The 24934-nt window shown below is 34.6% G+C and overlaps 1 protein-coding gene across 7 annotated transcripts; it reads left to right on the top strand.

Moving 5' to 3' along the window:
* The first annotated feature begins 764 nt into the window (after positions 1–764).
* Positions 765–24833, top strand: LOC105034978 (uncharacterized). 7 transcript variants are annotated; one of them, XM_073259529.1, is made up of 6 exons: positions 765–994; positions 1123–1229; positions 1722–1951; positions 2124–3321; positions 24111–24151; positions 24277–24833. In XM_073259529.1, exons 1-5 carry the CDS (start codon positions 774–776, stop codon positions 24140–24142), a joined length of 1788 nt encoding a protein of 595 aa, XP_073115630.1. In that variant the 5' UTR covers positions 765–773; the 3' UTR covers positions 24143–24151; positions 24277–24833. The 7 variants fall into 7 exon arrangements, 6 of the variants coding, with proteins under 6 accessions (XP_073115630.1, XP_073115631.1, XP_073115629.1 ...); XR_012142139.1 differs by having other exon boundaries at positions 766–994; positions 24074–24151; XM_073259530.1 differs by lacking the exons at positions 1123–1229; positions 24111–24151; positions 24277–24833 and adding exons at positions 1527–1645; positions 23302–24065.
* Positions 24834–24934: the final 101 nt, after the last annotated feature.

Here is a 24934-nt window from a genome sequence, read left to right as displayed (position 1 = left end):
ACAGGTATGTGATCCAATCACGTGTTTATTTTTCAGATAAAAAATTAGATCATATTATTTCTGCATATGAACTAGATCTTTATATACTTATATATGATGTATGCATGTTTAGATTAAAAAAATATTTTAATCTATTATTTTGTTATATTTTAATTTTTAAAAAAATTTAAAATCCAGATGCATGAGCACCTCAAAAATTCCAACACCACAACATGGGTATCTAAATTTATCCATCAAATAAATATATTTAATTAATTGATCCTTGTATCTAGCTATCCACTCCTCGACATGATGCTCTCAGGCTTCATAGATTGGGAATAATATGTCGTTGCAAGGTACGATAGTGCCAATATCCAGTGGGCAAATCCATGTTCGAGTTCTAAAAAGCGACGGTTTGGAGTAAAGATAGGCAGCATTGGGCCATCACCCATGTTAGAGTATACTAGCATATGTCAGGCTAGCATGCTTCCACTTGGTGGATTTCTCACTTCTCCATTGTTTCTAGGTCTGCCTTCATCCTATCCTTACCGTTCAAATTACAAGAATGTCCTGCGTTGCATTGACCACAGCAAACCCAGACTTTTGTAAGAATTTCCAAAGGGCTGCTGGCATTTCCTCTCTTTTATTCCATTTATAAAAAACCTCAGAATTATGAATTAGTAATAATAATTTCTTTGAAATACTTATATTTAATTTATTAAATGAATGACTAATAGGCAATAGGCTATCCATATAAATTGGCAGAAAAGATCATTCAAAGTAGATTTTGTTAGATGTATACCCAAAAATATAATACTTCAATGTTTAAAATCCAACGCACGCAGCATCATCATCGCTCATCACCTCCCCTACACATTTCTTATCTCACAATCTGTCTTCCCTATTTATATTCTCTTCCTTTGTTCTTTACATATAGACACAAATATATTGAATCATTTCTTCCTCCTTCTATTGTCAAATGCATGAAGCGGCATTGGAGGAAGAAAACGAAGAGGTAAAGTAGTCGGAAAAGAGAGCAAGAGATTTATTTATATAAAATATAAATAAAGTTATATCATATGCGTGTGTTTGTATGTGAGTGTGTATAAATAATGGCAAGAAGGGGCGGTGAGGAGAGTGCAGGGATGAGGCCCGCTGCTGTTCTTCTCATGGCGAAGACCGCCAGATCTTAGGAACAGAGGTCGATCGAAGTCGTCCTGGTTTCGCTGATCCCAGTTCGCCTCGGATCGGTGAGCCCTTCCTCGATTCCTCCCCTACTTGCTGTGCCACTGATCTTTGGTTTATACGATCGAGACTTGGGAGTCTTCGATTCGATTGAATGGGATCCTCCAAGGATATGAGATCTCCTCGATCGAGATCAGAAGAATTCATTGCCTATCTTGCGTTTATTGCCGGATTTGTTCTTTCTTGTCTTTTGGATTCTTTAGCTCAGATATTTATTACGGGATCTGTCTTGTGGATCATCTGATATTTTTGACTCTCACTCAATAATTCGCCAAATTTAATCAAAACCTGTGTATATGCAGATATAATTTTGTATTAAAATCCTTTTCCCCTCCGCTTCCAGTTGAATGTTTTAGCCTGGATCTATTAGAGAACGATTGGATGTACATTGAATTGTGTTTCGATTCTTTTTGATTAGCGGGTAAGGTTGATGATTTCTAAATTGGGTTTTTCGGTATATGGGATGATGATGATGGATTGTGTTGTGCGAATTGCAGAAGAGATGATGGAGTCAGATCTCGGCAAACTCTTCATTGGCGGGATCTCTTGGGATACAAATGAAGACCACCTCCGGGAGTACTTCAAGACTTATGGGGAAGTGGTTGAGGCTGTGATCATGAAGGACCGGACCACTGGCCGTGCCCGTGGTTTCGGGTTTGTGGTGTTTGCAGACCCAGCTGTGGCTGAGAGAGTCATCATGGAGAAGCACATGATTGATGGCCGGATGGTAACTTCCAATTTTCTTTCTTGATTCATATTAATTGTTGTTGATTCATTTTGTTTGAGGTAATGCTGATAGTGAATTATGGTTGTGGATTTGGAATGTCGTGAATTAAGAGAATGGTCAAGAAACAAATGTCTATGTTATAACTACTATTTGGTCCATGAATAATCCTCAGGTGGAGGCGAAAAAGGCTGTTCCCAGGGATGATCAGCACATCCTTAGTAGAAGCAACACTAGTATTTATGGTTCTTCTGGTCCTGGCCGCACCAAGAAGATATTTGTGGGAGGTCTGCCATCAACTATAACAGAGAGTGACTTCAAAAAGTACTTTGATCAGTTTGGGAATATCATTGATGTTGTCGTGATGTATGATCACAACACTCAAAGGCCAAGGGGTTTTGGTTTCATCACTTATGACTCAGAGGATGCTGTGGATAAGGTATTGCTTAATACCTTTCATGAGCTGAATGGTAAGATGGTTGAGGTCAAGAGAGCTGTTCCTAAAGAATTGTCCCCTGGCCCCAACATGCGCTTGCCAATTGGCGGATATAACTATGGCCTGAATAGGGTCAGTAGCTTTCTTAATGGGTATGCTCAGGGTTACAATACCAGTTCAATAGGTGGCTATGGAATGCGAATAGATGGTAGATTGGGACCACCAGCAAGTGCAAAGAATGGCTTCCCTTCTTTTAGTCCTGGTTTTGGAATGGGGATGAATTTTGAGCCTGGTTGGTGTGCAAGTTTTGGAGGAAGTTCTAGATTCAGCAACAACTTTGGATATGGTCGAGGTTTGAACAATTATTATAGCGGGAATTCAAGTAGGTACAACAGTGCTACTGGGTACAGTGGAGGTAGTGGTAATTCTGGGTCAGCTTTCAGCTCAATGGCTTGTAATGTATGGGGTAATGGTGGCCTTAACTACACTACAAACTCTGCAAGTTCTAATGCCTACATGACCTCAGGAAGTGGGAGTCTCAGTGGCATTGGCAGTAGTAGCCTGAACTGGGCTGGATCTTCTTTGCCTATATCATCTCAAGTCATGGGGGTTGGATCTGGCTATAATAGTAGGATTTTGGGTTATGAAAATGGTGAGAATAGCTTTAGTTTGGCAAGCAGTTTTGGAAGGAGTGGTGGAACTGGAGCTGGCAACAGTTCCCTTACTGCAATAACCAGTGGATATGAAGGAAACTGCGCAGAGCTATATGGTGGTAGTTCAGTTTATGGTGATCCAACTTGGAGATCGGTATCCTCTGAATTTGATGGTGCTGGCCCATTTGGTTATGGGCTTGACATTGCGGCTTCAGATATCACGGGCAAGGACTCTATAGGTTATATGGGTGGCTATAATGTTACCAGTCGACAGCCAAATAGAGGTAAGAAATTTCTATAACTTAATCCAAATTCTTGTAAGATGCATTATTTCCCTCTTTATATAACAAAGAATCATACTTTTGATCTTTGGATATCTGTCGGTCTTTTAAAGTGGTTGGCAAGGTTGTGGGAATAAGGAAGAGCTTAAGCTCTTGCTTTCCTCTCCTAGAGCTTCAGGCAGTGTGGTGAATCAAAATGGGTGTTTGTGCAAAATATACACATCAACATAAACAACCATGCTGGAGATAGTTCTATGTCATCCATTGATCTCACAATCCAGGATTTTGCCCTTTGAAATGGAAATGGTTTCATATCCATTGTCACAACTTCCATTGCCGACCTAGTTTGAAGTCTCTATTGGTCCACCGCTGGCACATGATGCACATGAGCTGGTCATCCCAGAACATTTTCACCTTTCATCAATCCCTGACTAGATGCATGGCTATGTGGTGGCAAGCCACAATATAAATTGGACATGATAGAAATTACGGACCGGTGAATATAGATTTGAAATAAAAAGAGTTTGCTCAATTCAGAAAGATTGCTTTTGTTTTCATATGGAGTAGAAGGAGATCTGGCAATATGGTGACAATGGCCAAAGATAATTAAAGGATACTCATCTATCCAATGCCACATTTATCCTTTTCTATTGTCTAATTCCAGTAGGACTACTTGTAACCATGTATATTCAACTGGTCAACTGATACTAAGCAAGAATGAGTACCAAATATTTAAGTCATGTAACTAGGATATGCGCATTCTGCAAAACAACATATTTCTTGAACTATTATGGTATTGCAAGCGAAAACTAATTTTTGTAAATATTATTATTTATGTTTCAAATTTTTATACTTTAACTTGTCAAAATATAGCGATTTACATTTTTTTGAGCAGATGACATGGCATAAGGTAATAAGAATGTAAATTTTGCTCAAGAAACTCCACACTAGTTGATAACTATAATGATTCCAAATATGAGCATATTACAGTTGGCAATGAAGTGTCACCAGGCATAACATTTCATAATCTAAACTGACCAAGTCCATTCCTGGCTTGACATGGTGCGAAATTTAAGCTTGAGTGAACCTTAGGTCCATCAGGTAGATTAAGATGAGATGCTATATATAACTGCAAAGAGTTTTTCAATTGTTTTTCTATCTGTGTTTTTATAATTTGTAACTACATATGCAAGGTTTAGAATTTCAAGATAATAAAAATTGTAAAAGTTCTCATGATGAACAGTTGGAATAAACCTTTGTGCCCATAGGATAAGAGCTATGGCATATTCTATCTATTTCCTAAGGAAATATGAACAACACTTATGAACTATTTCCAATTTACCATGTATTCTGAGTTTAACTGCTAGCTGGCAGTTATGCAAACCATTTTTTTTTTTTTTGGCAGCATCAATAAACTTTCTACTTTTAAACTCTCACATTGGTGCCCTCCCACTTTAGATTGGAAAAAAGCTCAAATTCACTAATTATATGTAACTTCAAGGGACATTTAGTAACTTTCATGTATTAAGGACCAGGGTGCATTCTAGCTTTTGCCCTTGGCCTGGATGGGCATGTAAGTGGTGTAAACAAGCCAAGATGAGCTGAGTAGTAGACTATTTGTTCGATGTTTGCTCTATCAAAGTGTTAATTGCCCTCAAATAGTGGTTAATAGGTGTTGAAGCTTGGCTTGTATGAGATCTAAGCCAGCTTGAATGAGCTGCTCATCGAGCTGAGATGGCTTGTATTTATTCTTGCAAGCACATAATGTTCAAGCTTGGCTGGCCTATGAACTTCAAAATCTGTTTGAGATGAGTTTGTTTCCTAGGTGAGTGCTGACCAAATGAAAGGAGCCTATTAGCTTGTGGATATCAGTCTATTTCAGCCCTACAAGCATGCATGTCCATTCTTCTCATGCATGGGCTAAGTTGCATGATGTTATGTTTATGACAGCAATGACAAAAAAATAAGCCTACGAATGAAATGTTGTCTGTGTCCATCTATTTCACTTGTGCATGCAACAATTGTTTGAAGCACATCTTGCACACTGTGGAAATCGATATGAGGCTTTTAAGGGCATAAATTTAAGGTTCTGCAAGTGGAGTTATAGTCGAGTTAATCTGCAAAAGAAATGCTAGCTTCCTTTTTCTGCTGCTTTGTTTTAGAACAAGATTTCTCAACATTCTCAGCTACATCTAACCAAGGTTGTTTTGAGGGCAATATACTCTTCTAGAAGGCTCGAAGGATTTGCTTCTATTATGTGAATACGACAACATTAGTCTGCTAGCATTTGGGCTGCCGAGCAAATCATTTTGATTTGGAGTTCAGCAGTATCAAGATCTAGTTCATATCATCTAGGTTAGAAGTTCAGGTTGGATAGAATCAGGTTTAGATTTAATTTATTGATCTATCATATTTGTAAGTGTTGCTCAGAGGTAGCAACCCGGGGGGGGTGAATTGGATTGTTTAAAAATTTTAATCAAATTTGCTTTCTAAACAAAATGTTCCTCAATTTGAAACTTAACTAGGTGCTTGTGATGTGATCAATATGTGCAGTAGCAAAAGCAAATGATCAACAAAATTTTGTAATTAATAATTTAATGAAAAATAAGAACTAAAAGCAAGTAAGAAAAGTAAGAAAAGCAAGTGAGCGAAGAGAGCAATATACAATCACAAACACAGATTTTATAGTGGTTCAGTGCAATCCGCACCTACGTCCACTCTCTAAGCTTTTCTTGAAATTTTCACTATAATCCTTCCTTGATTATAGTGTGTTTGTTTTTCCAGTTTCACAAACAAAATTCAGTTGGTTTTTTGAAATCACCAACCAAAATCTTACATCGTTAGTTTTTCGGGTTTACTAACAACCTAGTTGGTTTTTCGGACGAATCAACCAAAACCTTATACTCATCCAATTATGGGCTTGGACCGGCCTAATCCTCAAGTTTCTTTTTTCCAAAGAAACTTGTAAAGAAATTATAAAACAAGATAAAGATTTTAGTTCAAATAAAAACAAAACAATGAACTCTTTTGTGCTTGAAGAAGTGGCTAAAAAGATTGCTCGTTTGAAGTTTGATTTTTCTTTTTTGAATGTTGAGAGGATGCTTGAAAAGCTGTGGATGATTGCTCTTGAAATGCTCTCTAAATTCAGCACTTAAAACTTCACTTTTTCTTTCTTGTAGATATGCAATGTGGCTCACTCTTATTCTTGAAGATCTCACTTTAAGCTCTCATTTTCTTAAAAACTTCCTTCCAATTTAATTCTCTAGCTTTAAATATGCATGGAGATGGCTGGAGAGCGAGTTCTAGCCATTAGAAGCTTTGAAATGGCCGTTGGAGTGGAGAAATAGCCATCGAGCAATGGTCAGAAAATTAATCGTTAAGCCTGTCAGGAGTTGTCGAGTCAGCTCGAACTGATCTCAAGTCGGCTCGATTTGGATTCGAGCTGGCTCGAGCTTGTTTCGAGCTGGCTCGAACTGCAGAAACGAAGATTCAGTTTTCTGATTACTGACAGAGCCGGTTCGGATCTTGTTTCGAGCTGCAGAACTCGAAATTCACCTTTCTATCCACTTGAGAGAGCTGGCTCGAATTTGTCTCGAGCTGGCTCAACTTGCAGGCTTGAAAAATCAACTTTCTGTCGATCTGATCGAGCTGGCTCGGATCTTGTTTCGAGCTGGCTCGACCTGTAGAGTCTAAAAACCTCTTCTCTGTCATCCTGAGAGAGTCAGCTCGGATCCATTTTGAGTTGGCTCTACTGTGTGCCAAGCCAAAGTATCAAGAGCATTTCGTGCTAGAGCTGGCTCAATTCTTAGGTGGATTGGCTCTAATTTTTTAACCTCATTTTTTTCGATTGTTTGACCTTCCAAACTTGAATTTCTTGGCCCCAATCTCTTCTAAATAATATTTTCATCTTCCACTTTCACTTTTTTCATAATGAGCCATCATTGTTTTAGTGTAGGAGTTGGCTCATCTTGCTATGGGGTCAACTCTACTAAGTCTAAACTTGAATTTTCTCCTTTGAAGATTTTGACTTAGTGAATTTTGTGGAGATCTTTTTCAATGAATATTTCTTCAATTTTAACACTTGAGAAGACCTACAAATATTCCTGAAACACATGATTAGATATATGATATACTCAAAGTTTGGTAATTATCAAAATCAATCGCAGGGTCAACAATCTTTTTTTTTTTTTATGATGGCAACACTTTGAGTGTATGCTAAAGAAACAAATAATGTGAATCAAGATATTATAAATAATGAATGAAAATTCTTAACGAGCTTTTAATTCGTATCAAAATGATGTTTCAATTCAAATCAATGAGTATTAAAGTTTCAAGCATCAAATGCATTGAGTTTTTTAAGCATTAATCCTTTAAGCATATATTCAACATACTTCTCTCTCTTTTTGATAGCATCAGAAAGCTAATGGAAGGAATCATCAAAATCAATCGAAGTTTAAATAGAGAAATGTATCAAATACAGAAAATTTTGATTTCAAAAGAGTATCAAATTTAAACTATATGGCACATCTGATACCAAAATAAGCATGTTTGATACCAAATTCATATTGACACCACTCTCCCTTTCTAAATGGATCAAATTTTGATTTTTCAAATCGATATTGAGGGATAGAGCTTTTTAAAAGATTTAAGTCGAGAAACAGATATAACATACAAATCAGTATTTGTTCTTTCCTTTTTTCAATAAATTTCAGTTAATTGAGTTTTGAAAAGGTATGTATCGAAAATATATCAAAGATAGTATCAGAGCAAAAATAATTTTATAAAATTTTTTTGTTGCACATCAAAAATTTAGTGATATCTTCATATTTTCAAATAATTTGCAAGATTGATTTAAAAATTCATTTCTTGGAGTAAGAATGAGTTTACAATTCAATTTAACTCCACTTGATTGTCAAGAATGATAAAATCAGCATATAAAAACTTCGGTATGATGAGTTTCAAAATTGAAAATTTATGTCAAAATAAATTTATTTGGAGTGAGAATATATTTTAAATTTACTTCAACTCCAATTAGTTGTCAAAAATGATTTGTCAATCAAATCAAGTAAATCAAATGGAGTAAACACATGAAAGTGTAAATTAAGAAAACTATAAAACGATTGATTGAGATTTTAAGGTCAATATTCAAAATTATTGGTATTTCTAATTAAATCAAATGAGTTAATTCAATCAATATTTCTCCCCTATATTTAAGAGCAAATACTAGAAAATTTTATTACATGATGTTTTCACCCCTTCTTTTTCTTTCAAATTAAGGACCTTTAATTAATACCAAATTTGACTTTTAAATTCAAATTTTAAATTTTAAAAAGAATTTGATTATGATAGTCAAGTGTAGAACATATTTTAGCTTCATCTCAAATAATGTTATATTAGAAATATATCAATACAAAATTAATTTGAGACACAATACTCATTTCTTTTACCAAAAATAATGCAATAGAGTGCAAGGCAAGATTTAAAAGAACCTCATTAAAAATAATTGTATTCAAATTTCACAACTTTTTCTCCTTTTCAAATTTCAGATTGAATTTTAGAATAATATAGATTCAAAAACTTTTTCTTCCCCTTTTTGAATAAGATAGATGCATCGAGTAGATTCTTAAATTTAGTTACAAAATTACTTTAAACTTGATAGATCTCAAATAGGTAGATCTTTTCAAAATTGAGTATGTTGAGTAGATGATTCAAAGCGAGACATAAGACATTTAATTTTATAAGAAGTATTTCTTTTTCTTCTAAAGAAGTATTAATCAATTTAATTTATAAAGGTATTAATCTTTAGAATTTGTCTCATAGTTATAATGTCAAGGTTATGCAAAACATATTTAAAACAAAGCAATCTTTTTATTTTGTCAAAAGGTTTAAATAATTGAGTGCAGGACAACAGATGATACCAATTATGAAAATAATCTTCTTTATGCTATTTATCTTGAAAATCAATCCAAATAGTAACTTCTTTGAATTTTTTTTTTTGATACCAAATGAAATGAAATTTAGATCAAATCAAAATTTTCTTAAAGGTTTGATGCCACTTAAAGATCAAAGAAGATAAAATTTTAGATTCATTACTTGAATAAAATAAGGATTCGTATTTTCAAATTCAGTTTGATACAAATTATGAAAAGCATTTAAAAAAAAATGATCAATCGATGCAAAATAATTTTGATATTAGTTAATTATCAAAATATTGATACAATTAAACTATGTAAAGTGTGAATGATGAAATCAAGTACAAATGATTTTTCAAGATCAAATCAAGGCAACAAAGGTATACAAATAAATTAATAATTTTTATTTTCATTAAGTTTCAAAGTAATTTTTTTTTTAAGTTCTAATAATGTTATCTCTCTCTATTTTTCATAGTTAGTACCAAATGATTCACTTATCTTGATATTCCATTTTTTTTCCTTCTAAACCATGCACATTTAATTAATTTCGAAGGTGTTTACACAAAATGATGTATACATGCAAAACAATCAAAAATTGGATTGCTAGGTGAACTATGATTCTACAATGAATGTCCTAGCATCCTAATAAAATGATCTAGAGGCTCTAAGATGATGGATCAGGTTGGAAAGGGGATGGTGATCTGGTGGTTCTGGATGACTGGCCCCGAGAGTCTGTCCCTACTGAAGCAAGCCTCTAAAATTTCTCTCCCATCAAGGCGAAGGTCTTTGATGCTAATCGTTGAAACTCTGTTTTGACCTCGCTAATGACTCGGGAGGAGATCCTTTCAACCAGTGCATCATTGTCCAATCTAAAATATGATCTGTCTGAACCTTCTGGATGGTTTGTTTGTGCCTCTGCAACTTGAATGATTGGCTCCTCAGCCTGAGTATTAGTCAGTGGAACTGCAGCTAGAGCCTCATCAGAAACCGTGAGCGCTTAGCCCGTTGAGCCACAAACTTCTAAGATGCCATTAAATCATCAGAACTGGGGCAGAATTTGAGTGGAGAGAGGATGAATTAGGCAATAGAATTTTAGGGGAAAGCTTTGGTTCAAAATAGAAAAGATAGAAAGAGCAGGGAAAAGGAACGTTTCGGGTTATAATGCCTTGTCCCAAAAAAGGGGTCGACCTATCTCAAAAACAAGTCAATTCCAGAGGGATCAAAAATGATATTCAAATCAAATTTGAGAATCAAAAATTTTGATCAATTGAGGGTGAGATAATCAATCAAATTGAAGGTATCAAGAAAGAAAATCTAGATAAAAGCTCTATGTATTTTGGTTTAACTAGGAAATTTTTAAATCCTTAGGGGTAAACCTAAGATGCAATGCAACATAACAAGTACTTGAGTTTTATGATTGTCTTATCTTCAAGTACTTATTTCATGCATTTATTAGGGGAATTATGATAATTTAGCATCTTAGGGGGGGATGTCAAAATTAATAATTTTTGTGATAAAAAACATTCATAGAAATCTAAGCTTCTTTCGATTTAGGTTTATCAATTGCAAATTGTGATATGGGGAAGCTAGAATATCATGCTGGATTTTAAGATAAGTTCATTTCAAATTGATTCAAAATATGAAACATAGAGGAGAGCCTATTGATTTTTTAAATGAAAACATTTAACTCATTGCAAACATCAAAATCAATTAATCGTATTAATCTTATCAGTACATGAAAAGTATTTCAAGTAAACACAATATGAAATCATATTAATAGATCATTAAAATAGATTCAATCAAAATAATTTTAACAATCATTGATGGAATGATGTGAGAAAGATTTAGATTATGCGAAACATCATCATCCATCCAAGCTTATTTTCAAGGCATCCATACATAATATTTTTCTCTTTTCATTTCATTGGATCCTTGGTGTACTTGCAAAATCATTTACTAATTTTTGATATCCAAGTCATCTTGGGTCGATGGAGGTTAGAGCACATCATCACTTTTGGAGCCCAAATTTGTTTAATAGAAGTTTGGCCAATTCTTTGAGCATTACATTTAAAAATTTTGTGACCAACTTTATTATATTTAAAATATTTAATTAAATAATTTTCAATTAAAGCTTTGTTGAGCATGTTTTTGACAAATTTTTGTTTTCTTAATGAATTGTATCCAATTCTAATTTTATCAAAAATAGTCCTTTGATTATTTAAAATGGCTTGAAGCTTTTGAGATCCAATTGTAAACTTTTGAAGCATAGACTTCAAGCTTTCAATCTCTTTCTTTAATTTGGCATTTTCTTATAAAAGAGATTTTTTAGAAATCAAGAATTTATCTTTCTTATCCTCTAAAAATCTTTGAGATTTCAAAAGTTTATCTTTTTCTTCAACTAAGGATTTTTCAGATTTTGCAAAATTTTTCTTTTTCTTAATTAAAGCTTCTATTTGTTTCAAGAAATTTTTCTTTTCTTTGGCTATGTTTTCCATATTTTTCAAATGATCTTCTTTTTCATTCAAAATTTTGTTTCTCTTCAGCCAGAGAAAGATTAGATTTTAAAAGCTCTTTGTTTTTCAGCCTTAACTTCTTAAATTCATGTGTTAAATCATTAAAGGCCTCAAATAATTCATCAAATATAAATTAGGAAGAGTTTTCAAATTTTATCTCATCTTCATTAGTCATGAGGCAAAAATTTGTACCACTTTCTTTCTCTTTCTCATTTCTCATTTTTTTGCTTTGCTCCCCCTTAATTAACACTTTCTTTTTCTTTTCATTTTTCTTCTTCTTCTTTTCATCCTTATGAGTCTGAGGCATAAGTTGGGATGAGCTTCTTTCTCTTTATAGGAGCTTGATGTTTTTTTTTGATTTGCTCTCTCATAGATTGCTTCCAATTTTTTCAAACTTCTTTCACTGAAATACATGAAGAAATCAAGTTAAATTCATTTAACTCCAATGAATAATAAAGAATATTCATAGTCTTAGCATTTAGTTGGATTATTTCTTTATCATCTATTAATGCATTAGGTATGTATGAGCCATTGATGATAATTTTCCATAAGTTATAATCTTGTACTTGTATGAAAATCTTCATCCAAGCTTTCTAATAAATATAATTTAATCTATTAAGCATTGGAGGTCTATATATAGAATAACCTTCATTAAGAAAAGATTTCATTTTGGATTGCAAGATCTTTTACTCTAGACCGTTAGATCAACAACTAATATTAGAGCACCTGCTTTGATACTACTTGCTGTCCAGAGGTAGCAACCCAAGAGGGGGGGTGAATTGGGTTATTTAAAAATTTTAATCAAATTTGCTTTCTAAACAATAATGTTTCTCAATTTGAAATTTAACTAAATGCTTATAATGTGATCAATATGTGCAACAGTAAAAGCAAATGATCAACAAAATTTTGTAACTAATAATCTAATGAAAAACAAGAACTAAAAGCAAATAAAGCAAGAAAAGCAAGAGAGCGAAGAGAGCAATGCACAATCACAAACAGATTTTATAGTGATTTGGAGCGACCCACATCTACGTTCACTCCTCAAGCTTTCCTTGGGATTTCCATCATAATCCTCCCTTGATTACAGTGTGTTTGTTTTTTCGAGCTCACAAACAAAATTCAGTTGGATTTTTAGGATCACCAACTAAAATCTTACATCGTTAGTTTTTCGGACTCACTAACAATCCAGTTGATTTTTCGAACCAACCAACTAAAATCTTACACTCGTCCAATTACGGGCTTGGACCGGTCTAATCTCCAAGTTTCTTCCCCCAAAAAAATTTGTAAAGAAATTATAAAACAAGATAAAGATTTCAGTTCAAATAAAAACAAAACAATGAACTCTTTTATGCTTAAAGAAGAGGCTAAAAGGATCGCTCATTTGAAGCTTGATTTCTCTTCTTTGAATGTTGAGAGGATGCTTGAAAAGCTGTAGATGATTGCTCTTGAAATGTCCTCTGAATTCAGTACTTAAAACCTCTCTTTTTTTTCTTGTAGATGTGCAATGTGGCTCAACCTTATTCTTGAAGATGTCTCACTTTAAGCTCTCATTTCCTCAAAAACTCCCTTTCAATTTGATTCTCTAGTCTTAAATATACTTGGAGATGGCTAGAGAGTGAGTTCTAGCCAATGGAAGCTCTGAAATGACCGTTGGAGTAGAGAAATAGCTATTGAGCAATGGTCAGAAAACTAGTCGTTAAACATGTTAGGAGCCATTGAGTTGACTCGAACTGGTCTCGAGTCGGTTCGATTTGGATTCGAGCTGGCTCGAGCTTGTTTCGAGTTGGATCGAATTGCAAAAATAAAGATTCAACTTTCTGGTTTACTGACAGAGTCGGTTTGGATTTTCTTTGAGCTGGCTCGAGCTGCAAAACTTGAAATTCACCTTTCTGTCCGTATGAGAGAGTTGGCTCGAATTTATCTCGAGCTAGCTCAAATTTGTCTGGAGCTGACTCGACCTGCAGGCTTGAAAAATCAACTTTCTATCGACGTGAGAGAGCTGGCTCGGATCTTGTTTTGAGCTGACTCGACCTGTAGAGCCTAGATATCTCCTCTGTCACCCTGAGAGAGTTCGTTCGGATCCATTTTAAGCTAGCTCGACTGTGTGCTAAACCAAAGTATCAAGAGCATTCTGTGCCAGATCTGACTCAATTTTTCAACTTTATTTTTCTCCATTGTTTGACCTTCCAAACTTAGATTTTTTGATCCCAATCTCTTCTAAATAATATTTTCATCTTTCAATTTCACTTTCTTTATAACGAGCCATCCTTGTTTCAGTGAAGGAGTCGGCTTATCTTGCTATGAGGTTGACTCTACTATGTCTAAGCTTGAATTTTCTCTTTGGAAGACTTTGACTTAGTGAATTTTGTGGAGATTTTTTTCAATGAATATTTCTTCAATTTTAATACCTGAAAAGACCTATAAACATTTTTGAAGCACATGATTAAATATATGATATACTCAAAATTTGGTAATTATCAAAATCAATCGCGGGGTCAATAGTAAGGTTGAACTATAATTTAGGAGGATCACTAGACTTGATGTGACTATTTCGACAATGATGGGTAGGGTTAGATAGGGTTCAAAAGCGAGATTCATCATATTTGGAAGATGAATTATGTGCTAAATTTTTGAAGGCCATAATATGGTCTTATGATGTTCGATCAAGATGATATTCTTTTTTTCAAATTGGGTAACATTTTGAGATTTACGATGTAGAGCTACCCCCTAAAATGGTTTCAAATAGACTGGAATTCCATCATTTGGCCCACGAAATAGGCTGGTTAGATCGAAAATTTTTCTTATGGGAAAGATTTTGATCGGGCATGTCTCCTAATCTGAGAAGAATTAAGCAGAGTGATAGAAGAAAAAGTTAATATAGGAGTTGAAATGTACCTTCTATAAGATTTTAGTTTTTTTCATATTTACTTCTATTAGTCATGTTAAATTTTGGAAACTAGTCCTATTTGAACTAGGAGAGGCATCTGATTCGAATTGTGCAACAATGGACCTCTCTACAATTATTAAAAATAGAGTATATGTTTCTTAGTTTTGATTTATCAATTAGTCATTAGTAAAAAAAAAGAGGATTTAAATCCTATTTTTGTCAATTTTTTCATCTTTTCTATTTTTTTGAGAGATTTGAGTGGAGCGGTTTAGAACTTTTTTTTCTTCCTGATCGGATCAAGTTGGTTTCAGAGCTTGTATTCTTTAGATCTCTATAGAGGCCTTTATGGTCTAAACATGCAAACAGTACAAGTAGAGAATAACTTTCTATGTTTGAAGTATATTGAAGGACAAAAGTGAGTACGACTTCTAGTTCTATCTTGATGGATAATGAGACAAAAAAGCATCTCACATAATTAAAAAAGAAGATTGCCCAACTCACTGAGATGATATCACAATGTCTTTAACATAAGCATAAGTAACTCATGTAGCAAAGTTATCTTCCACATCTATAAATGAGAATTTACCATTTAGTAAAGAAGACCAAGGTTAGAAATCATCTCCAAGCAAAGCAAAGTGGTTAGGCCTTGAGATGGGAAAGCAGACATTTCGCCACTTTCAATTCTGAATTAGTAGGGGTTAAATTTCTCAATCAGGGGAAGCCTTAATCCAAGAGGATCAGTAGACTTAATATGGATTACTTTGGTCACTACGAGTGGAGTTGGATAAGGTTCAAGAGAGAAGTCTGCCATATTGGAAAACTAAATCAATTTTTAAAGGCTACAATTTGATTATATAATGTCTGATTAAGATGATCCTTTTTATCAAATGGGATAATTTTTTAAGATCTACAATATAGAGCCAACTTTTAAGAAAGATTTAAATTATAGAATACTGTACCACCCCGTACTACCCGATACGAGGCATACCGTATCATACCGGTCTTGTACCGGTATGTCATCTCGGAGCATATTGACACTATGGTACCATAACAAACCGCGTACCGACATTACTGCAGAATTTTACCTATACGGGGTCCGGTATCGAGATGGTGAATCTTGGTTCAAATAGGCCAAATTTCATTATTTGAGCCTCAAGATGGGCTGGTCAAATTAATTTTTTTTTTTTGTGAAGGATTTTGATTAGACATATCTATGAATCTGTTGCCTAGAGATACAATCTAAGAGGTGAGAGTGAATTGGGTTTTCAAAAACTTTCACTAATTTAAATAAGAATGTATTGAATTTGAGTATGTATGCAATGGATGCAGTGAATTAATATGCAAAAATAAGAATGCTGAAAGTAAATAACTTAAAAGTAAGATTACACACACAAACAAAGAGGTTTGTAGTGGTTCGATATCAATCCCCAATATTTACGTCCACTCCTTAAGCAATTTTCTTGGAAATTTTACTATAATCAACTGATTATAGCAATATTATTTTTTGAGATCACAATCTAAATCTAGTAGGTTTTGCGGGCTCATAAGTCAAAACTTTTTTCCAAGCCATTCCTAGGTTTGTACAAATCCAATTTAAACCTTGGATGAGCTTATCCCTCAAGTTTCAAATCCTATTGAAATTTGAAATACAAATATGTAAGTGCAGAAATTTAAATACAAACATAAACTCCTTTAATGAGTTGCTATGAGACTTTGATGTGCAAGATGAGAGGTTGGAGGGGTTTTGCAATGAATGCTTCCTTTCTTCACTTGAGAATGACTTGATTGTATAGCTAGTTGAGTGGTTGGAATGGAGTAAAAATTCTTTAAGGTTCACTTGAAGGGCTAAACATAATTTTCAAATGTATCTCAGATTTTTCTTATGTATATCTTTGTTTTTTTGAGTTTTCTTGATTTAATAATAGCTTAGATACTCTGTAATCTAGGTTAGCATCATTAAAAATGGATGTGTAGTCGTTGGAGCACGAGAAATAGCTGTTTGAAGTTTTTCAGATTAATTCTGTTGCTTTCTGAAAACTAACCATTAGAGCTGTCGGGAGGTGATGAGTCAACTCATCCAATCGTTGAGTCGACTCAAGATCCTCATGAGTCGTCTCATGGTCTTCTTGAGTCGACTCAAGGTCCTCATGAGTCGGCTCATGGTCTTCTTGAGTTGGCTAGAGTAGCAAGATTAGAAACAGCTATGTCTTTTCTCAAGGAGTCTTTCGTAAGCTGTCTTTTTGAGATAGTCGCGTATACCACTGCTCTATGTGTTTAGATTTCTGGTGAGATCTTGACTCCTTAGCAAGGGCTATGGTGCCATTGTTTTTGTAGTACTGTGTCATGGCATCTAATGGCATGACATCTAATTTTATAACTAACATTAAAATCAGAATTCATCCTACACATCTACAGCATACTCAGCTTTCATTGATTGATTACTCAGAACTCTTCCAATATATCAAACAAGAATACACCTTAATGTAGACATTCTATCATCAGCATCCATGTATCCTCCCACTCTTAGCTTTTCTTCAAAGATCAGGAATCTAAATCCTTAGTGTTTCTCAAGTACTTAAGGATGTTTTTATAGCAATCCAGCACTTTCAGTCTGGATTCGATTAATATCTACTTGTGACATTCACAGACATAGCTATTTCTAATCCTGCTACCATCTCGTAGATCTAGTAGGATCTTCCAATCTCCTGAAAGGTATATGGATATGCTTACGGAGAAAGTAAAGAAAATGTTCCTTATGGATAAGGGTTATGGTGATGATTCTAATATCTTTGACGAAGTGATTTCTGACATCAATTTCGAGAAATGATTAGATGCAATGAAGTTAGAAATTGACTCGATACATTTGAACCAAGTATGGACGTTAGTGGATCCACCCGAGGGTATAGTATCCATTGGGTGTAAATGGATCTACAAATGGAAAATAGGTGCTGATGATAAGGTAGAGACTTATAAAGCTAGACTTGTAGTAAAAAGTTATAGCTAGCGTGAGGATATTGACTATCAAGAAATCTTGTCCATAGCTATGTTGAAATCCATCTGTACTCTGCTTGCTATTGCAGCTTATTATAATTATGAAATCTGACAGACGGATGTAAAAACTATTTTTTCTGAATGGATATCTTGAAGAAGATATCTATATGGAGCAGTCTTTGAGTTTCATATCTGGTGATGGTGATCATAGAGTCTGCAAGCTGCAAAGGTTCATATACGGATTAAAGCAAGTATTTTGGAGTTGGAATCTTCGTTTTGATGATGCGATCAAATCGTTTGATTTCATCAAGAACGAAGAAGAATTTTGTGTATACAAAAGGATCAGTGGGAGCATAATAATATTCTTTATATTGTACGTGGATGATATTCTTTTTATTGGAAATGATATTCCCATACTGACCATGGTCAAAAGATGGTTGTCTAAGAAATTCTTCATGAAAGATCTAGGAGAAGCATCCTATATTCTTTGAATTAAGGTCTATAGAAATAGATCCAAGTGGATGCTTGGCTTTTCACAGAAAAGTACAAAGAGGAGATGCTGAAAGAGTTCAGCATAGAAAACTTTGAAAGAAAATTTTTACCTCTTAGGTATAAGAGTATGCCATGTTATATACTTAATCTGATATAACCATTGCTGTGAATGTCACGAGCAGATATCAGTCGAATCTAGACTGGGAGTGCTGGATTGCTGTGAAAATATCCTTAAGTACTTGAGAAGCACCAAGGACTTAGATTTTTGGTTTTTAGAGAAAAACTAAGAGTAGGAGGATACATGGATGCTGATGATAGAATGTCTACATCATGGTGTATTCTTGTTTGATATATTGAAAGGATTTTGAATAATCGATCAATGGAAGCTGAGTATGCTGTAGAAGTGGATGTCATACAATTAGATATCATGACACAGTACTGCAAAGACAATGGCACCATAGCTCTTGCTAAGGAGTCAAAATCTCACTAGAAGTCCAAGCACAGAACAGCGGTATACACGACTATCTCGAAAAAAAATATATCGAGGTACGAAGAGTAGACTCCATGGACAACGTGGCAGATCCGCTAACGAAGCAATTGAGCCAGCCAAAGATGGAAGTCCACTTTGAGAAGATGGTACTTAAATTAGTGGCCAATTGGCTTTAGTGCAAGTGGGAGATTGTTAGATGTATGTCCTAGAAGTCAATATGGCTGATACATTGTAATAAGTTTAGGATATAATTTTGTACTTAATACATTGATTTGATCAATAAAAGAGCAAATTTAATTTTCATTCAAGTGTGATGTGTCCTTGAATCGTCCATAGAATTAACATTTCGATTCATATTCTCAAAGTATTAAGAATTAGAGATATGTATATAATTCCTAAATGCTTCCGATCATAGTATCATCATGAGGATGATGATTGATCCAGACAGATCGGTGCACAGATCACTTTCTTCGAGATAGATGAGCCTTTGGTCTACAGTGTAGAGACACTGAGCGACGAGTGCAGGTAGTTAGAGAATAACTAGTACTGAACGTGACCATATGAAAGATCACTTGGATTTCTACTTGATCATCAGTGATTATCTCGATGCTGTAGTTGTGTGAATGGTCTTTTGATCTGTAATGGTATGATTGCTTGCAGTGAGGCTGCTGGAGTTTGACTGACACATAAATATGATCTCAATGAGCCTTTGTAGTGGATGTTGACGACAGTTGATTCACTGTAGGAGTAGGATGCGCATCAAGATGGAATCTATGGAACTTGATAGCGAGTAGTTCTATGAGATTTGAGAAACTAAGTTTGAGAGTGGCCACAGCAGTATGATTGATGGAAAATAGTTTTTATAAAGATCACAATTGGATTTGAGCTGATCGAATTTATCATATGACTGATGATGAGATTTGACGATTTATCCATGACCTGCCATGTAGTCGGGACTTACGATAGAGGGACTGAATCACACGTGAACTACACCTTGAGGTTCTTTTCTAATTCACTGGGTTGTCACTACATACTGCTAGGTGTCACTGGTGGATTATGAGAGCTCATTAGGATTGCTCAGGATCGACAATCTTTGATGAGTTAGAGTAAAATTGTTCCGATCCATTGCAAAGAGTTTTAATAATACTATAATAGAGATCATTGTATATCTCACTACTAGATAGAATTGAATATATGGGATCGCACAACAAAGGGATTAAATCTGGAATAAGCAATTGAGCTTATAAAGTCTCAATTGGGTTTAGAAAAATCCTATTGGATTTAGAATAATCATGCTAGCACATGGTTAGACTTAATTTTTTTTTACATTTAAATTTGCTATTTGATAAGATTAATTTAAATTTAATTACCTGCTAATAATCTAAATGAATTAGATTCATTGAGCTTCAATTGTTGGGTGTCTAGGATTTTGGATCAAATTAATTAAGGGTTCAAGTCCTTAATTAATTTTCTTGATAGTTTTGATTGGGCGCCACTTGATTTGATCAAGTTGGGCGTGCCCACCCATTAGAGGGCATGTGGGACCAGCATGGGCGTCCCATGGGTGCCATATGGCGTGTGTATTTGTGAGTGCAAAGGCTCCAATAGTTAGCGCCTAAAAGATCTTCTAAAAGGAGTCAAATAACTAAAGGAATAAAGATTTCTAATACAAGTAGGACTTGTATTAAGTGGTTGTTTGGTTTTGAATAGGTTCAAACTTTTTATCTATTTAAAGGGACCTTCCCTAAGGCTTCTAAGCATTGAAATCCAGCAGCCCCATGCCTCTATAGAAGTGCCCACGCATCCTCTCTTCTCCCCTCTTCTCCCTTGAAGAGCCAATGCCCAAGGCTTAGGTGTCGTTCATCTTCCACACCCAAAAGAGTTTGGGCGTCCCCCTTTGTTTGCTAGTTTCTAATCCCTGATTGCTTCTTAATCAAGGGAAGAAAAGTAAGAGAAGAAGAGAAAAAAAAGATCAAGAAAAGGATCAAAAAGTTGATCGCGATTCAGATTTCGTTCAAATTCGCAAATTGATTTTTCTTAGAGAAGAAAAATAAATATCAAAGAGGACTATTCCAGACTGATCTTGAGTGGATATCCATAGAGACCGGACACTTGTACGGCTAAGGAAGAACCTATTCTTTTCTAAATCCAGATTTGAAGAGAGGATTTGCGAAACAGGTATGTGATTCGATCACATATTCAATTTCAACATAAAATTCAGCATGTGTTCAATTTCAGCATATGAAGTAGATCTTAGTGCTTTATATTTTATGTATGCATGATGTAGATTAAAAGATGTTTTAATCTTTTATTCTACTGCGTTGTTTAGAAATTTTTTTTTTGAAACATACATGCATGCCTCTGACATGAAAATCCAACAGTCTATCCCGTATTTCTTTGGCTAAAATACAAGTGGAAATCCGATTAAATTTATTTGCATCAAGTGAATAATAAAGAATGTTCATTGCTTTAGCATTTAATTGATCCATTTTCTTGTCATTGTTATCCCAATCCTTTTCAAATTTTGGGGCAATATTGCCATCAATGATGATTGTGGATGTGTGTGGTTTATTTGATTATAATACTTCATAGGTCATAATCAAGTACTTGAATGAATATGCACATGTGTGCTTTCTAATATATATAATTTGAACCATTGAATAAAGGAGGTCGGCTAGTGGACTGTCCTTTTACTAGAAAAATATTTACTTGGGTTGTCATCTTGATCTTTTTCTTTAGATCACAAGACACATAAGTGAAAGAGTCTCTGCTCTGATACCATTTGTTGTCCAGAGATACAACCCAAGAGAGTGTGAATTGGGATTTCAAAAATTTTCTCTAATTTAAATAAGAACGTGCTGAATTTGAGTGTGTATGCGGTCAATGTAGTAAATTAATATACAGAAATATGAATGCTGAAATTAAATAACTTAAGAGCAAGATCACACACACAAATAAAGAGGTTTATAGTGGTTCGGTGTCAATCTTCAACATCTATGTTCACTTCCTAAGCAATTTTTTTGGAATTTCATTATAATCAACTGATTACAGCAAGATTATTTTTCAGGATCACAATCTGAATCCAGTTGGTTTTACGGGCTCACCAACCAAAACCTATCCCCGAACCACTCCTAAGCTTGTACAAATCCAATTCAAGGCTTGGATGAATCTATCCCCAAGCTTCAAATCTTATTGAAATTTGAAATACAAATATATGAGTGCAAAAATTTAAATACAAATAGAAACTTCTTTAATGAGCTGATGTAAGACTTTGATACGTAAGATGAGAGATTAGAGGGCTCTTACAATGAATGCTCCCTTCCTTCACTTGAGAATGATTTGATTGCACAGTTGGTTGAGTGGTTGGAATGGGAAAAAACTCTTTAAGGCTCACTTGAAGGGCTGAACAGAATTTTCAAATGTATCTAAGATTTTTCTCATGTATATTTTTGTTTCCTTGAGTTTTTTTGCTTTAATAATAGCTTAGACACCCTCTAATCCAGGTTAGCATCACTAAAAATGGGCTTATAGCCGTTGGAGCACGAGAAATAGCTGTTTGAAGCTTTTCGGATTAATTCTATAATTTTCTGAAAACTAGCCGTTAGAGCTATCGAGAGCTGATGAGTTGACTCATCTAATCCTTGAGTCGACTCAAGATCCTCATGAGTCGGCTCTTGGTCTTCTTGAGTTTGCTCGAGTAGTAGGATCAGAAATAGCTTCTCTGTCTTTTCTCAGGGAGTCGACTCATACTGTGCTTGAGTCGATTTATTGTTTGTACTGGTGCTAGTCTGCGTGTCGGAGTCGACTCATCCTGTGCATGAGTCGACTCAACGCCTATGCCAAATATGATTTCGTGCCAAAGTCGGCTCAAGCTTCTTTTGAGTCAACTCAAAATTCTATTTTCTTGAAAAATACTTGGCTTGACCTCTCAAGTTTTTCTTCTTTGGATCTTCCATTCGAAATCATTGAGCTTCACTGAGATAGGATCCTAGTTTTTCTGAAACTTCTTTTTAAGCACTCAAATAATTTATTAGTACTAAATATACTCAAAGATTTTATTATTCATCAAAATCAAATCTAGGGTCAATAGAATCTAAGAAGAATTGGCAGTGACAAAAAGGCAAAGTTGATATAGGAGTCGTACCCTATAGGATTTTATTTTTTTCGTACTTATTTCTCATAGTCATGTTTATTTTTGAAAAGCTAGTGATATTCAAACTAGGAGTGGGATTGGGCTCGAATTATGCAAAAGTTGACCATACTACTATTATTATAAATGGAGACTATGTACTTCAATTTTAATTCATTAATTGAATTATTGATAATCAATGAAAGAAAAGAGGACTTAAACTCTACTTTTGCCATCTTTTTGAGAGATTTGAGTTGAGCGAGTTGAGAAAATTCTTCCTTCTCTTAGGTTGGATCAAACTAGATCATGAATAATCCAAACACAGCCATTAAAACAATCAATTAGTTTAATGCTAAACATATAACATAAGAAAATAGTAGTAAAACAATATGACAACATTTGACACAATTAACAATAAAGTTCATGCCAATCTGGTATGGGAAATTGACAGCAACATCAATTGTCACAAGCAACACAGGTTGATAAATTGACTACCTAAAAGTTATTGGTAATAGCAAATTAGTTTCCTAAATTTGAGGGACATGAAAAGCATGTTGTATTATTTTCAGGTCCTTGGTGTTCAGATTTCCATCCAGGTCTAATCCAAATGACTTCAATTCAGGTTGGACCAATTTATTTTTTTCTGGTCTGATCCTAATCAGAAGCAAGTTAATGCAATCCACCTCCGCCCTAGTGTGCACCAAGGCTGTGGGGCTTTCTATTCTACAGAATAGGCATCGATGTATCCCCTTGAATTTGGTTTGATATACTGGATTTGACTTGAACAGTTGAATCATTATGTCCTGAAACTTTTTTCTAAGGCAAAATGATTATTAAAAAAGTTGACAAATGTATGTTTGATTTTGATGTAATCCTCTTTTGATTTTGGAATATATTTCAATTATATCGCCATTTGCGTGGAATTTTGTTAGTTGCTTTTTATACACACAATAGTGTCTCAGATGACTTGTGTAAAACGTAATGCACAAAGAAATGCCCAATGGCTGACTTTATAGCAGTGAAAAAATTGGCTTAAGAATAAGCAAATAATGGTGTCAAGATTTTTGTCTCTCATCCCTTGAGTGTAAAACAAAGATGCCACGGTGCATGAGACTCCTAACACTGGAGTTTGGGAAGGGTCAAACAAAACCAGACCTAACCCTTGTGTGTGGGAAGATTGTTTCTATGTTTCAAACCTGTGATATCCATATCACAAGGAGCAAACTTATCTTTGTGTCAAGGCCTTCCTCTCTTGTCACTTGAGCGTATGCATGATAATTTCTTTTACATATTCTTATGTCATTCTCGTACATTCTAATATGTGGAAATTTATGTTGGCAGAACACTGAAATTCTTGTGTGCATGTTTTCCATGTTAGATATGTCCTTATCAAGAATGGAGCGGAGTTAATGTGAAAATGTAAAATGATTTTCTTTTCCTGCTCTGATGCACTGGAGTTTCAACTTCTCTCCTTTTGTTCTTCATATGTATAAATGGAGATTCCTAATTTGCTAATGCTTAATTGTTGGTGACCACATGTGCAGGAGTTGCAGCATAGGGAGATTATTTTTTCAACATCAAAGGTTATGATAGATGAGGAATCCTGTAATCCAGGTGCATGACTGGGAAGTTTACATATGTCGTATATTATATGGGTTAATTATATAGAGCTAACCAAGGAGATATTATCAGAGAATTTGAATTCAAACGGTTTTGTGTAAGGTTCGGGATTTGAGCTTGGTTTCTTCATTGAGTGTAGGTTTTATTTCTTGGGGTTTGGTTGAGATGTAAAATCTGATTGCGGGATATACTCAGAAGTGTTCAGATCTGTGCCAGCAATGTGCTAAATAGACTTCTAGTATTGTTCAAAAAGGAAAAAGGAAAAAGGAAAAAAGCCACTGTAATATCCGGCAATATTGTTGCTTCATGTCAGGTTATTTCCCTTTTTTTTTTTGAAAAGAAAAAACCTACTTCGGGTGTACCAGGGATTTGGTTGGTTTATTGAAACTGCCAGGGATGCCATCTATATCCCTAAAATAAGGCATTAAATATTCTGATTCATTTCTATGGTAAAAAGGCTTCACTAGTGATATCTATGTAATCTGCATTCTTTACTGCCTTTGTTTGGTATTGGGACTTTGAAGAATCCTCCTGGTCAGGACATAGCTGCTTTTATATTTAAGTTAGACGAGCAAACCCTCT

Source organism: Elaeis guineensis, chromosome 6 (assembly GCF_000442705.2).
Source record: "Elaeis guineensis isolate ETL-2024a chromosome 6, EG11, whole genome shotgun sequence".
Classification (NCBI taxonomy): Eukaryota; Viridiplantae; Streptophyta; class Magnoliopsida; order Arecales; family Arecaceae; genus Elaeis; species Elaeis guineensis.
This window is presented reverse-complemented; position numbering and strand designations above follow the sequence as displayed.